The sequence below is a fragment of the Gymnoscopelus microlampas genome (genome assembly GCF_963454915.1).
Source record: "Gymnoscopelus microlampas genome assembly, chromosome: 2".
NCBI classification, from domain to species: Eukaryota; Metazoa; Chordata; class Actinopteri; order Myctophiformes; family Myctophidae; genus Gymnoscopelus; species Gymnoscopelus microlampas.
Window position 1 is genome coordinate 51,598,474 of NC_139939.1, and position 15,704 is coordinate 51,614,177.

At 41.3% G+C, this 15,704-nt stretch overlaps 1 protein-coding gene across 1 annotated transcript; it reads left to right on the top strand.

Annotated features, from left to right (window-relative positions):
- Positions 1 to 4,156: 4,156 nt before the first annotated feature.
- LOC311056309 (bifunctional apoptosis regulator-like) lies at positions 4,157 to 14,265 on the top strand. Its single transcript, XM_084072837.1, has 9 exons — positions 4,157 to 4,330; positions 5,508 to 5,837; positions 7,239 to 7,337; positions 7,750 to 7,843; positions 10,364 to 10,536; positions 11,019 to 11,163; positions 12,326 to 12,508; positions 13,041 to 13,237; positions 13,367 to 14,265. The coding sequence occupies exons 2-9, from the start codon at positions 5,515 to 5,517 to the stop codon at positions 13,572 to 13,574; spliced, it is 1,422 nt and encodes a 473-aa protein (XP_083928963.1). The 5' UTR covers positions 4,157 to 4,330; positions 5,508 to 5,514; the 3' UTR covers positions 13,575 to 14,265.
- The last annotated feature ends 1,439 nt before the right edge of the window (positions 14,266 to 15,704 follow it).

The following is a 15,704-nucleotide window of genomic DNA, read 5'->3' on the forward strand; positions in this document are numbered from 1 at the left end:
ATTTCCATGGCAACAAAGAGGTCCACCAATCAGAGACATCGCTGTTACACTTAGGATTGTGGGCATTGTAGTATGTCTCTATGTATGTATGATGCATCTCGATGTGAGATGTGATGCATTGTAAGCTTGTAGATTGTCTATTTTCACTATATTTGAAAATAGGACTGAAGTAGTTAATGTTTGGATCGGGGCGGTGCATCTGATCTGGCGCAGCGCTCAGGTCCTGGACCTGGTGAGACGAAGGAGGAGCCCGGCCAGGAGACAACCCACAGTGCCTAGTCCCTCCACGTGCCAGAGCCTCCCCGAATCCCGGCAGAGTACTTCCGGAGAAGCGGACACAGTGGCCCTGTCTTTCCCTATAGGACTGACCGTGGGTGCTACTGGGACGTAAGTCGGGGCTTGATCAACCCTGGCTGGGTCACCTGGGCGAGGGTGTATGTTGTATGTTGCGAGACCCGAAACACCCTATGACCCCAGGCTACAACACTGATGATGCGTCCCAGTTGCATCCATGTGATGTATTTCTTTATTAGTTATTCTATTTATAGTGGCTCATAGGAATTTATAGACTACGTGACAACCAGGAATAGTTTGGTGACCACAGGAGAGACTGTTGACAGCCGGAATGTAGACGGCATCCCGGGAGCAGTATGGGTTAGCGCCCCATGCTGTGTCTTCCGTGAGGAAGAAGCCCAAAAAACCCGCGGTGAGGCCTTTAGGAGGGCCATTCCATTCCAGCGTACCGCAAGCGGAGCTAATACCATTAGACGGCCCAATCTAGTGGTATCGGCCCAAGGAACCATCACGCCAGAAGGAAATGTTTGGATCGGGGCGGTGCATCTGATCTGGCGCAGCGCTCAGGTCCTGGACCTGGTGAGACGAAGGAGGAGCCCGGCCAGGAGACAACCCACAGTGCCTAGTCCCTCCACGTGCCAGAGCCTCCCCGAATCCCGGCAGAGTACTTCCGGAGAAGCGGACACAGTGGCCCTGTCTTTCCCTATAGGACTGACCGTGGGTGCTACTGGGACGTAAGTCGGGGCTTGATCAACCCTGGCTGGGTCACCTGGGCGAGGGTGTATGTTGTATGTTGCGAGACCCGAAACACCCTATGACCCCAGGCTACAACACTGATGATGCGTCCCAGTTGCATCCATGTGATGTATTTCTTTATTAGTTATTCTATTTATAGTGGCTCATAGGAATTTATAGACTACGTGACAACCAGGAATAGTTTGGTGACCACAGGAGAGACTGTTGACAGCCGGAATGTAGACGGCATCCCGGGAGCAGTATGGGTTAGCGCCCCATGCTGTGTCTTCCGTGAGGAAGAAGCCCAAAAAACCCGCGGTGAGGCCTTTAGGAGGGCCATTCCATTCCAGCGTACCGCAAGCGGAGCTAATACCATTAGACGGCCCAATCTAGTGGTATCGGCCCAAGGAACCATCACGCCAGAAGGAAATGTTTGGATCGGGGCGGTGCATCTGATCTGGCGCAGCGCTCAGGTCCTGGACCTGGTGAGACGAAGGAGGAGCCCGGCCAGGAGACAACCCACAGTGCCTAGTCCCTCCACGTGCCAGAGCCTCCCCGAATCCCGGCAGAGTACTTCCGGAGAAGCGGACACAGTGGCCCTGTCTTTCCCTATTGGACTGACCGTGGGTGCTACTGGGACGTAAGTCGGGGCTTGATCAACCCTGGCTGGGTCACCTGGGCGAGGGTGTATGTTGTATGTTGCGAGACCCGAAACACCCTATGACCCCAGGCTACAACACTGATGATGCGTCCCAGTTGCATCCATGTGATGTATTTCTTTATTAGTTATTCTATTTATAGTGGCTCATAGGAATTTATAGACTACGTGACAACCAGGAATAGTTTGGTGACCACAGGAGAGACTGTTGACAGCCGGAATGTAGACGGCATCCCGGGAGCAGTATGGGTTAGCGCCCCATGCTGTGTCTTCCGTGAGGAAGAAGCCCAAAAAACCCGCGGTGAGGCCTTTAGGAGGGCCATTCCATTCCAGCGTACCGCAAGCGGAGCTAATACCATTAGACGGCCCAATCTAGTGGTATCGGCCCAAGGAACCATCACGCCAGAAGGAAATGTTTGGATCGGGGCGGTGCATCTGATCTGGCGCAGCGCTCAGGTCCTGGACCTGGTGAGACGAAGGAGGAGCCCGGCCAGGAGACAACCCACAGTGCCTAGTCCCTCCACGTGCCAGAGCCTCCCCGAATCCCGGCAGAGTACTTCCGGAGAAGCGGACACAGTGGCCCTGTCTTTCCCTATAGGACTGACCGTGGGTGCTACTGGGACGTAAGTCGGGGCTTGATCAACCCTGGCTGGGTCACCTGGGCGAGGGTGTATGTTGTATGTTGCGAGACCCGAAACACCCTATGACCCCAGGCTACAACACTGATGATGCGTCCCAGTTGCATCCATGTGATGTATTTCTTTATTAGTTATTCTATTTATAGTGGCTCATAGGAATTTATAGACTACGTGACAACCAGGAATAGTTTGGTGACCACAGGAGAGACTGTTGACAGCCGGAATGTAGACGGCATCCCGGGAGCAGTATGGGTTAGCGCCCCATGCTGTGTCTTCCGTGAGGAAGAAGCCCAAAAAACCCGCGGTGAGGCCTTTAGGAGGGCCATTCCATTCCAGCGTACCGCAAGCGGAGCTAATACCATTAGACGGCCCAATCTAGTGGTATCGGCCCAAGGAACCATCACGCCAGAAGGAAATGTTTGGATCGGGGCGGTGCATCTGATCTGGCGCAGCGCTCAGGTCCTGGACCTGGTGAGACGAAGGAGGAGCCCGGCCAGGAGACAACCCACAGTGCCTAGTCCCTCCACGTGCCAGAGCCTCCCCGAATCCCGGCAGAGTACTTCCGGAGAAGCGGACACAGTGGCCCTGTCTTTCCCTATAGGACTGACCGTGGGTGCTACTGGGACGTAAGTCGGGGCTTGATCAACCCTGGCTGGGTCACCTGGGCGAGGGTGTATGTTGTATGTTGCGAGACCCGAAACACCCTATGACCCCAGGCTACAACACTGATGATGCGTCCCAGTTGCATCCATGTGATGTATTTCTTTATTTATTCATAATATATTTTTGTAAGTTTGGGTCCCAAGACAGTCCCTTCCTAGAGATGTAAAAGTAGAATATTTATATCTGAAATGTAGCGGAGTGAAAGCCATGTGATTGCAAAAAAAAGGAGAACAAAATTAAATGTACTTAGGTACAGTAACTTACAGTACTCAAGTAAATGTAATTAGTTGCTGTCCACCACCACTACTACATTTTGGCTAATAATAAAATAATCCATGTCGAATATCCATTTTGCTAGGATGGGATGGCTCAGGGTAAAGTACAGCAACTTGCAATGGGCCTGGTCTACAGCAAGACACACTTACACCACAAAGACACCCATGTAGGCCTACCTGTCAAACTACTTCAAAAACGTCAAAGACGTCCACAAACACAACACCAGAGGGCCGGAGCTCCACAAATCACGTTCAACCCAGATTTGGTTCAAACAAGGGGTTAAATTCGTCCACCAAAATGTGAGATGCACCACCAACAGTCATAAAAAAAGTGTGAATCCTTACTCTCCCTCAATACCGCTCTAAAAGAGAGTTGCAATTCGGAACTGGCCCCTGTAAAAGGCCCAAGCCTATCTCCAGTAATCCCCCCCTGAACTGTTTACTGTACATATTTTTCTTTTTGATTACTACTCGTTTATATGATGTTTTTGCATAGTGTATATGTGTCTGTCATTAAATGTTTTGATGAATTGAATACACAGGACCCCAATGGAAATAAGCCATAGTGCTTTCTTGGGTTTTAATACTTTTAGCAGACCTTGTATAGAACTGTTCTTTCTGTGCTTTTTTTTTTTGGCAAACTGTTAATAAAGTATTGATGAATGAATGAATGAATGAATCAATCAATCAATCAATGAATCAATCAATCAATCAATCAATCAAAACGCTTCCGGGTAACTCACTATGCTCGTTCATGTGCTGCTCGTACCCAGGCTTCGCGTCTCGTAGGCGTGGTCTTCATGGAAAGAGTCCAGCCAATGAGGAGAGCGTCTCTCTGCCCCCGTGACAGGCTGTTACGTGAGTGTGTGCGGTGCGTGCGTGGGGGTTTTCCAAAGCAGAGTGCGCAGCTATGGCGGCGGCCAGTTGTACACTCGTCTGTTTGTGTCTGCGATAACGTTCATTTTAAGCTCTAGCGATGGTGCACACGAAGCATACTTTACTTTAGGTAGATAACATAGCTATGTGTTCCTCCGGCTTGTCTCCGCACAAGAGCAATTCCTGTTAAGGTAAGCATTAACTGTTGATGAGGGAGAATGACGTTGTCTTGCAGTTTCGTTTACCTCTTAACCCAGCCAGTGGTTCTCAAACTTTTTCGCGTCAAGGATCCCCGAATTGACACATATTGGCCCACGGACCCCCAATGGAAAAGATATGCCAGAGACTCAACCATTTTAAGTTCTTGGGGGTCCCAATCTACAATGTAGTATCATCATCGGTGTTAATTTAACTCGGGAGTCCGAGTGTTAGGGTCCATTTGGTTCCATGTAAACACTCAGAGTTACTGACACATAAGGGTCAATTTGGTTCGCAACTATTAATTTGGCTGGGGACCCCCTGGAAGTTAACCCCCTCAAGGACCCCTGGGTGTCCCCGGACCCCACTTTGAGAACCACTGCCTTAATCAGCTGAGCACTACGCCACGCCCAGCTTCAACCAAAAGGGCAACTTTATTCATGTGTTAAAGCAGTGGTTCTCAAGCTTTTTATTAATGTCAATGACCATTGACCTCCATAACTCTTAAGAGTCAGAGTCTCTCCTAATAGACCCATAAGGGTCCCATTTATCACAGACCTCAGTTACAGACCTGTAAGGGTCTATTTGGATTCCTGGGTGGGGGCCCCAGGAACCCTGAGGGTCCCTGGACCCCACTTAGAGAAACACTGTACTAGAAGGGCTTATATTATAATAATATACCTTGTCACTGTCAATTGTGTTGCTAGGGAACCGCGCTTGGGTCCAAATGTATTTCCTGTGTCAGCTAACCTTACTGATATTCAAACACTGCAACAGGAATTAAACTTGGATCCATTTAGAATGTTTATGTTGTCAAGTGTAAAAAGTACAGGTCCCCTAGCAGGTCCCTGTAGATTTAGGTTCTGTTTTGTAACTAGGAACCTTGTCTTTTGTTGTAGTAATGGTATGGTATGGTATAGCAAGCAAGCAACACTCCGTCTGAGTAAAAGGCAGGTCAATTTAACTTCTGCTAGTTATGTTAATGTTAGATCTCTCTGACCAATACAAATAATAATTATTATACAATAATAATAATAAAAAAAATGCTGTGGCAGTGTCTCGAATAAATACAATCTCTATAAATGAATCTCTTTTTTTGTAGACTAATCCCTCTCCATTCCTCTTTCTTTAATCACAGTGTCCTTTTATTATGTTTTTGTTAACCTGCAGACCTGAAATGTTGCATCATCGACAGATGGAGAGAGATTCACCCTGTGACGGTCCAGGATTTATAGTTGATGACCACTCATCAGAATTAACTAATGGCCGCTCATTAGAAGAATCCTCTCTGACCACCCATGCCAGCAGCACCATCATCTCAGACCACGAGTTCTCGTGTCACTGTTGCTATGACATACTGGTGAACCCCACGACTTTGAACTGTGGCCATAACTTCTGCCGTCACTGTCTGGCTCTGTGGTGGGAGTCTTCACGCAAGAATGAGTGTCCTGAGTGTCGAGAGAAGTGGGAGGGATTCCCAAAAGTCAACATACTCCTGAGGTACGTATATCAAAGTCAGAGTCTGTTGGCCAAGGATTTTCACATACAAGGAATTTGACTTGCTGCATTTCTCTCAGACACATACTGTAGGGAAGCAGATAAGAGAAAAAAAGAACATAAAATATACGAGTATGGTATAAATGGCAAACATACAGTAAGTATAAAATATAAGTAATAGGCCTATAAGTGTGTACTAGGGATGGCCAAATGGAGACATTTTATTAATCGGTTGCCGTTAGGCCTTACCGATTAATTAATCATTAACCGTTAAGGAAATGTGTTCCAAAAAAAAGTGCTATTTACCAATTATAAGAAGAAAAATGAACGTTTTTTAACACCAAATACCACTTCTCTATGCTCCGGCTTCTTTTTGTGTTTACTAGTGTTAGTTTAGTGGAAGTCACGTGTGGTTGCAGTTGTAGACTTGTCCCTTCAAAATAATATATATGTATATATATATATTTTTTTAACAGTTTGCCATTAGCCGTTAAGTGTTAACCGGTTGCCAATTTCTTAACGGTTAACGGGTAACTGTGAACGGTTGGCCATCCCTAGTGTGTACTGTGTATACATATGAGCAGTATGAACAATTGGAATAGTATTAGATGTGTACATGTGAATGAGACAAGGCGTACAGTATCATACATAATATACAGAGCAGTTAGAAATATAGTAATATTACTGTATATCATATTGCATGACTGAAATGAACAAGAACAGGTAATGTGTGGAATGCTGGATACCAGCTCTTACAGTCCAGTGAATGTATGCCATTCAGCTCCTGAGTAGTGCAACGCCACGTGAGATTTTTTGTTGTTGTATACCTGGTTCATGGTTTTGATTACCAGAGTCACTTCCCAGTGGGGAAAACTTGAAAGAGTTTGTGGGCAGGACTCAGGATGGATGAGACGGTCAGATGATTACGTCCGCTTGCTTCTTGGAAGCATACGTGTGCGTTGACGGGGGCAGTTGTAAATTTCCCATTGGGAATTAACCATAAATATAAAAGAAATATACAGGTTATTTGCTCAGGCTGTATTTACCATGTCATATGCAGATTATGATAATAAACTTTATTTGTATAGCACCTTTCATTACATGAAATGCAGCTCATAGTGCTTTACAGAGCAAGAATACAATTACAGAAAAATTACAGATAGAATCCAACCTTTTTTCAATAATAGGCAGAACAATTCCTCTAAAAAACAGTCCCCTCATGCCTCAATATCCTCTCCATGGACTTCGTCAATGTCAGACTCTGCAATGTCTCTTTTAGTTGAGACACATTTTTATTAAATTAGTTGACTCATTTAACATTGTAATATAATCAAAAACATCCCCATTCATGACTCAACTACAGTATGTTCGCCTCTAGTTTATATAGTATTTTCTTCCTTTCAGGGATGCAGCTGACAAATTGTTCAGTGAGATTGTGCAAAGGAGGAGAGCAGAGATTCAGGCTGACCCCAAGATCTCTCGCAGTTTGCTGGCGTTCCAGAGGTGAAGTATATAATGGGATATTTAGAATAAATAATGTATGTTTACCGGTATTCAAATGAAACAAAAGGGAGACAGTAACTACAGCATTGATTAAGTGTATACACTGACCAAAATGGTTTTATTTACTACAGTAGATTATGAACCTATTAAGAAATATTGGAAACTCATTGCCTCAATCAGAAAGAATACTGCATTTGAAGGCATCAAGAATTGTCCCAATTGCAAGTTTGCATAAAATACTGCCTTTAAATTTGTTTTCTGGTACCTTCACATAAAAACTATTGCCTTGCCAAATGATAGTGACTTATCAGGCAGCTTTCCACCAATTGGGACAGAGCAATACATTGGCATGTCCTGAGCCTATTGCATTATGACACAAATTGGCTGGTTTAGATAATCTGTATAATTTCAGGTATGGTGACACTTTAGGAAGACCGAGGACCAACCAGCACAGAGGAGCTGGCTTCTTCTTCTCTGGAGTACTCACTGCACTCACATGTGTGGCTGTAAGTGTACACAGACTAAACAATGCATTATACTCTCCTTCACCTTTTTAGTCTACAATTTTAAGTGCTTTATTACATACCAGTTAAAGGACCATACCGGTGTCCTACTTGTCTGTTCACAGCTTTGGCCACATATATTGTACATAAACATAGACCATGGCATTTCCTCTTAACTCATTCACTGCCAGAATTATTTCTGGCGCGTTTGAACACTGCCATATTTTTCATTGAAAAAAAAAAGTACTCAGGAGCCGAGATACAGAATTTTAAAGTTTTAAGTTAACAAGGAAGTGGATGGGAGTCTATATCTGCGAAAAATCATATCTCCTTGGTCTTTGGGTCAAAAAAAAAAAAAAAAATCTAAAAAAATAAAATAAAAAAAAAATAATATTTTTTATTTTTTTTATTTTTTAAAAAGTCGTTTTAGTCGTTCTAGGCAGGCATGGCTTATGGACAGAAGTCGTTTTAGTCGTTCTAGGCAGGGAATGAGTTAATAGCTTTATTTTTTACTCTTTTACATTTTGTCCAATGTTATTAAAACGTTAATTAACATACTTGAATAATTGAGCTTTTGAATTATATTGGTAAATCATCAATCATTTCTTCAGGGACTATTTTCAAATCAATCTTTTTAAGAGCAAGAAAAAGAAACATTAACATGCATATGTTGCGTGTTGAATTATATATTTGAAGCAAGTTTCATGTCTCTGAAAATAGATTTTCATACTGTACTGAAATTAACTTAATCCAATGGCTTCCTCAGTCAAACTACGGTATGTTATGGTGTATGGTATGCTAAAAATGCCACACCACCGATATTGTCCTTTTAAATTCAAGAAATATTTACTATGGGTAAATGTTACATTATGTGCAATTTTGAAACGGGTGGTACGCAGGACATTTGCAGAGTTTATTGACAGGAAGTTGCTCATATCATAACGGTGAATTTGTTTGAAACAGTCTTGACAGAGACAAAGAGGATAACCCAAGCTGTCCGTAGTGGGGCAATATTGGTGTTTATCGTCATTTAATACAAGATAGTATTTTTCGGTTTCATGAATGGGACTATGGAAGGAATTGCAACTTAAAGGTTAGACCCTCTTTAAGTTGCTTGCGGCTAGGTTAGTACAGAAACAACTTAACCTTCTGCTTTGCCAGTTTGTCAATTAACCACAGACTTGGTGCTTTTGTGGTCTGCAACAGAACAAGTATACAGTTTCGGTCACTCGTCCTTCCTCTCTGTAATACTTACTTTTGGTGTAAAATCTAAAAGAAAGTTGACATATACTGTATCAGCGTATCTCCTGTTCTCTTGTTCTTAGCCAATTATTTAAATCATTTGAGGTTTACATGAAACAAGGTTTGACATCATTATATTTTGTCTTCATGTTTGTTTTCCTTTAATAGTGAAAGTTTTATCACCAAAAATACAATTCTTGCGCTGGTATGTATGGAAGTTAAATGTGCTTTTTTATATAACGATGGTCTCTAACTGATGATATTGTGAATGGAGAGCATAGGCGTGTGGACTATGTTTATTTTGTTCATGTGGCAGTAGGGAGCAACGTCTCTATGTGCCTTGCTCTGTGGCAGTTAAATGTGTGTGCTGCCGTTTGCATGAGATTGTAAATAGATTACAGCATTGTGTTTGAATGGCATAACCTGACACTCACCCTGAATTTACATTACATTTCAACACGTTTCTAGAAAGGGGACATGATACCGATGTAGCTTGTCGAAGGCCATGAATGCCATTCGTGGAAACATAAATATTGAAGTGGCAGGGCTACTGTATCCCACCAAAAAGTAGTTTTCACTTTTCAGAACAAGACTGATAGCACTGTGCTATCTGTCTTGTTCTTCCTTGGGTCTTTTGACCCAAGTAAAGAGATTGTCATTGTTGATGATTAATCTTTCACGGTATTCAAAACAGCCATTACACTATAATCTTATTCATGCTTAACTTTAGTTTTTCGAGCTAGATTAAAATATAATAATATACTTGCATTAATCTTTCCTGTTGAACTTCTCCATACATGTCTAATCCTGTCTCCAACTTCATCTAATTAAGTGTCATTTCTCTGTGCAAGAACTATACTGGCTTGACTTGTTTTATGGGAAAATGAACTCACTGTTCCCTGACAGCAAAATCATTTGTATTACAACTCTTTGTAAGATTGAAGTACCATCCAGCAAACAGTAAATTTAGCAGGAATAGAACTCAGTCCTTCAAACAAGACTGACATTATGGTGAAGTACAGTACAGTACTTAAAGAAAGAGAACCTTTATTGATGTATATATATTTTTTAATCATCTTGAGTATGCAGTAGAGAGGTCACTACTAAGCAACTTTCTACAGTACATATATCGAAAAAGGCTAAGGAGGCATTAATACAAATACTTCTTCTATACTTCTGTAGGTGCAAAAGTTAGGTTTTTGGTTACATCTATGTTCCCTTCAGAGATATGCAGATTGTTTTTGTGCCCAAACCAGCAATTGTCTATATGTTTGTCATCAGGCGATGCTGTTGGTGTATCATTGGAGCAGTGGTGAGGGTGAGCAGCATGACCTGCTGATCAGTAAACCTGTGACCCGTTGGACCACAGAGGAAGTCCTGTCTTGGCTTGAACACTTGGGGCCCTGGGCTCAGCTCTACAGAGAACCCTTCCAGCAAGAAAATGTGAATGGACGGTAGGAACTAATTAAATATATAATCAGAGTTCATGTGTAGGCATGCCTGCCAAATACAGTTACAGTAGATATATGGTGCCTTCCCTGTTTACTCACTGAGTGAAAGTAAACGGGCGGTCTGGCCTTAACTTATCAATTCTACTTGGTGGTTAAGTTATGGCTGACCTGTAGGAAAGTACTGAGCTACAAACCAGTTTTGTCCTATTTTAATTTATTATCATGGTGTGTGTGTGTGTGTGTGTGTGTGTGTGTGTGTGTGTGTGTGTGTGTGTGTGTGTGTGTGTGTGTGTGTGTGTGTGTGTGTGTGTGTGTGTGTGTGTGTGTGTGTGTGTGTGTGTGTGTGTGTGTGTGTGTGTGTGTGTGTGTGTGTGTGTACATTTTGAATATTTGGTTTCTTTCAATCAAGTACTGTATTATCAGTAATTTACAAACATTTCTACATGAAACGTTCTACTGTAGTTGTGTTTTTTTCCTGTGCTCAGGTTACTGCTTATGTTGGGGGAGAAAGAACTGTCCAGCCCTAACTTCAACATAGAGAATCAGGCTCACAGACAGGCCATTCTGTTTGAACTAGACAGAGTTAAAACCCTGGGGCTCAAACCACCACAGAATCTCTGGGAATACAAGGTACTTTATATCCCTATGCAGTGATTCCCAACCTTTTTTCTCTAGAGACCCCTTTTTTACATCTGACAAAGCAGAGACCACCTACACGTGTACGCACACACTATCCATCTCATACCACGAATTGAAAGAATAGCCGATTTTAAAACCATTCGAAAAACTTTGAAAACATTTAGAATAGTTTTGGCTGTTTTTTTACAATATAGTAATTAAATGACCAAAATAGTGATGTCAGGTTGAAAGTGGAGGAAAGCTAGTTATTTTGTACAATATGTTAAAAATGTACATCCAAATGCAGACTTGTGATCTTTGGCACCTCCCTAAGGGGGGCCCGGACAACAGGTTGGGAAACAACCTTCTGTATGTTCTACTGCTGTATATAAATCTACTGATCAATAGACACTTTCTGCATAAGACATTTTTCTTTTTTATGTATTAAAAGGCAATACTCTAAAATACTGGTATGCTATACATAATGTAATACATATATGGAACCTGTAGAAAATAGGAGGAAGTATGATGAATTGTTAACCAATTCACTCACCATTACCTGAGTGTATACAGTATGTACTGTTATAGAGCGCCGAAGTGTGACGTAATTTACGCATCCTACCTGGGTCACGTTTTTTCCCCTCCATTCTGAAATTCCCCTAGACGTGTTTAATATCGCGTCAAATAAGAACTGTGTTCCAAAAATAAACAAATGATCCCGGCGGTTTGACTTCTATGGATATGAAGCATCAACTGACGGTGAGAAAAAGCTAATGTTACTTCAGCCGAATTAGTAAAATTTTCGCCAGAAACAGACTGTATCAAATATGAGGGACTGACTATCATAAACGATACCGAGCCTCCTCCCTGACAATATCACAGAGACAGTTTGTTTATTTTTGGACCACGATTCTTGTGAGACGATTCTAAGATGACCCAATGTTATTCTCCATAGATAAATTACTTCCGCGACCCAGGGGATGAACGAGTGACGCCAGGACGTCTGTACTCTATTGATACCAAGCTTCAGTCTGCCAAGGATGTTAGTTAGTTGCTAAGCTCCAGTAGTATTACAATACTTTAATTTGAGAATAGATCTCACTTTTAAAGAGTTTCAAAACTGTTGCATCGACCAAAAATATTTAAATTGTTCTGTTTGTATTCTCCCTGCTAGGCGGTTAATGCAGGGAAATCTCTGTTCTTGCTGTATGCTCTGAAGAACTCCCCTCGACTCACACTCTTCTACCTGTACCTGTTTGACTATTCCGAAACCTTCCTTCCCTTCCTGCACACATGCTGTCCAGCTGTCTCACACACTGACCAACAAATGGAGAACAGTCTCCCTCTCGTCACACAGGTACTATTTTACATTAGAAAACGGATATTGTGTTCTCAAACCTATTGTGTTCACCTGCACAAAACATTATTCCTGATACCGATACATTTTTGGTATTTCTGTCTTCTTTGAGCTTGTTTTGATTGTGTTTCAACCAACTTTTCATATTTTGGCTTTCATATTCAGAACTTCCATCAAGGGGTTAAAAATGATGCAATGAGCTGGACCAACTCGTTTTGTTTTTTGGGGGGGATTTTCGTTTGAAAATATATGGCATATACAAGATATCAAGATTTCTCAAACAAGTTTCCAGATTCAACTGATTTTATGAACGTGGGATAAATTGTTCACAGACAATTATTTTATTTTAGACATTTTCTGAGTACCCCTAAAAGTACCCCCATTTGAGAAACACTGCTATAGATTCAACTGATAAAAATCTGATTTTGTATTGTTTTTTATTATTGCTTGAAAGTCACACAATCTTTGGCTTTCATTATTTGACCAATTCTCTTTCCTTAATTAAATGTTAATGCTCTTTTTTATTTGCCAGTTTGAACCCACCTGGCACCAATGGTCAGAGTTTCTGGTGAAGTACTTCCTGCTCCCATACCAGCTGATAGCAGAATTTGCTTGGGATTGGCTAGCAGTCCACTACTGGACGTCTCGATTTATCATTGTTAATGCCATGCTGCTGTCTGTGCTTGAAGTGTGTGCCCTGTGGAGACTCTGGAAAGGAGCAAGGATCAGGTATGCACACACTCTACTCTGACACCTGCACACACTTAACACTCACACAATGACATTTACACTCGTACTGTACATATATATATATATATATATATATATATACTTAAACTAGAATTCCTACTCCCCCAGGACACTTCCAAGCAGGATGTGGAGCCACTTGTGGAAGATCTCATCTCAGGGCTTTGCCTTTGCCCTTCTTTGGCCTCTCATTCCCCAGTTTGTGTGCAATTGTCTGTTTTACTGGGCTCTCTACTTCAACCCTATTATTAATATAGACCTGGTGGTGCAGCAGCTGCTGTACCCAGAGACACAGTTGCTGCAGTGGAATGCACTTTAAGTCTGCATCCCAGTTGATGACGTTGCTGCCAAAATAAATGGCCAGAAATGCAGTTCCTGTGGAGGACGGGTATTTACATTTAGCAGTGTCCCAAAGGACATAACCCTCATACAAGATAAGATAAAATAATATTTATTGATCTCTGGGGGGACCTGGGATATGAGAGCGGCTCTTCCTTTTGTTTCGTGTCTCTACTAAACCGTTGAAAGTGGAACAATAGAAGAACTGCACCAGAAGCTAAGCTAAACCAAAACACAGATTTGAAACGAAATTATAAGCCAGTGCCAGAAATAAGCCCTCTACCGCCCTGATCTCCATGCATAATACGTTTCACAGTTCACGCTGAAATGTTACATCAGGTTAGAATGCAGATGATTCAAATAGCAGAAACAAGGCTGTCAAGAGAGATTAGCTAAATAAGTAGGGTGTGTTTCCTAATTAGCAGCAGAGTTTTATAGAATTGTGATGACATTATTTAAGTGACTGCTAAATGTTTTTTTCATCTCAATTTGTATTAAGGACTTTTCACTTTAGTCACTAGGAGTAGAATCGGTTTGCAATACACATTACAATACAAATTGCCTTTCCAAAATGATTCATCAATACTTATGACATGCACTTCACAAGCTGGGCTTTAGCAGTCACATTTTTAATACCTTTAAAATGTGACTTTTCACTTTAGCTAGGTCACTAGGAGTAGAATCGGTTTGCAATACACATCACATTACAAATTGCCTTTCCAAAATTATTCATCAATACTTATGACATGCACTTCACAAGCTGGGCTTTAGCAGTCACATTTTCAATACCAACTTAAGTTGCTGTTGAAGAAATATTATCACATGTATAAAACCTTTCTGTGCAATTTCTGCAGTGCTTCAGTCTTAGAGGTGCTGACTTCTGTGGAAAGAGAATTTTGGTGCTAGACAGCTTCTGAAAACTAAGGTCTGATTACGTCTGGTAAGGTCTGGTTAGGTTTGGTAGCATGATTGTGTAACATGTCACGTGAAATGTCAGGATGTACATGGCTTTGCATCCTGCTGTGAACCTAGGGCCTTAGAAAATGAATAATGCACTCTTTGGAGAGCAATGTAAAATAAATTAATTGTACAGTTCTATTGTTTCCTTCAATAAGAGGTATGGCACTTATTTTTGAAATAAGACTTTTCTTCTATTGAAAAGCAATTCAGAGAATTATATTGATTTCTTCTAATTTCTTTTAATGATTTTATGGAAAACCCATTTGTCCAGCGTGCCACTGTTAAGCAATGAGAGCAAGCTTGTATGGCCCTGAAAAATGTAATTTACTTTTCTTTTTTTTTATTGTTAAAAGATATTGCTGGCATTATTTTTCCATAATGGTGTTTTAGTTGAGTTGATCAAAAACGTTTTACATTATTTTGCACTTAAAGTACTACACTGTGATTATTATGCTCTGCATATGAGTTCTTATTGTTCAGAATGACTTATAAATATAAATAAAGGATTTTTTTAAGAATTAGATAATGATTGTGTATTTGTTAGAATGTTGAGCAAATATTGCTCAAAAAAGACAATGAAGACATCAGAGTGAGAATATATGGATGTCTCATCTGAGGAGCTGAACTAGGCCACAATTACTACATAATCGACGCCTAATGGCAATTATTTGAGATAATCATATTTTTTTCATAATGTCATAATCTTTTCCATGTTGAGAAAGTTTCATACATTGTGAAAAAATATATAATAGTGGAAATAGCAGATCTACAAGCTCACAGCGCGTCGCATCGGCTATTTCCACTGTTTTGTAACAAATTTTGAGTATAAAATATTAAATATGGTGTATTTTGTATTGGTACGGTCATTGTCAGTCATTTCTTTGTGTATGTTTTTTTGTCACCTGCCCCTTGCAACTTTTTTTTACAAAGCCTAAAAGCCACACAATTAAATCTCTAATCGCCATTATTTGTAGGACAATTAATTGTCAAGTAAAATGTCATAATTGTGTCAGCCCTAATCAGAACTAGATAAGTGAAATGGTCAACTGTCTATCAGATACCTCCCTGTGTACATGTTTTATAACATGATCATTCATGTGTTTATAAATTGCTTATTTCTTGTCTGACTAGTAAAGTTTATAATTAAGTT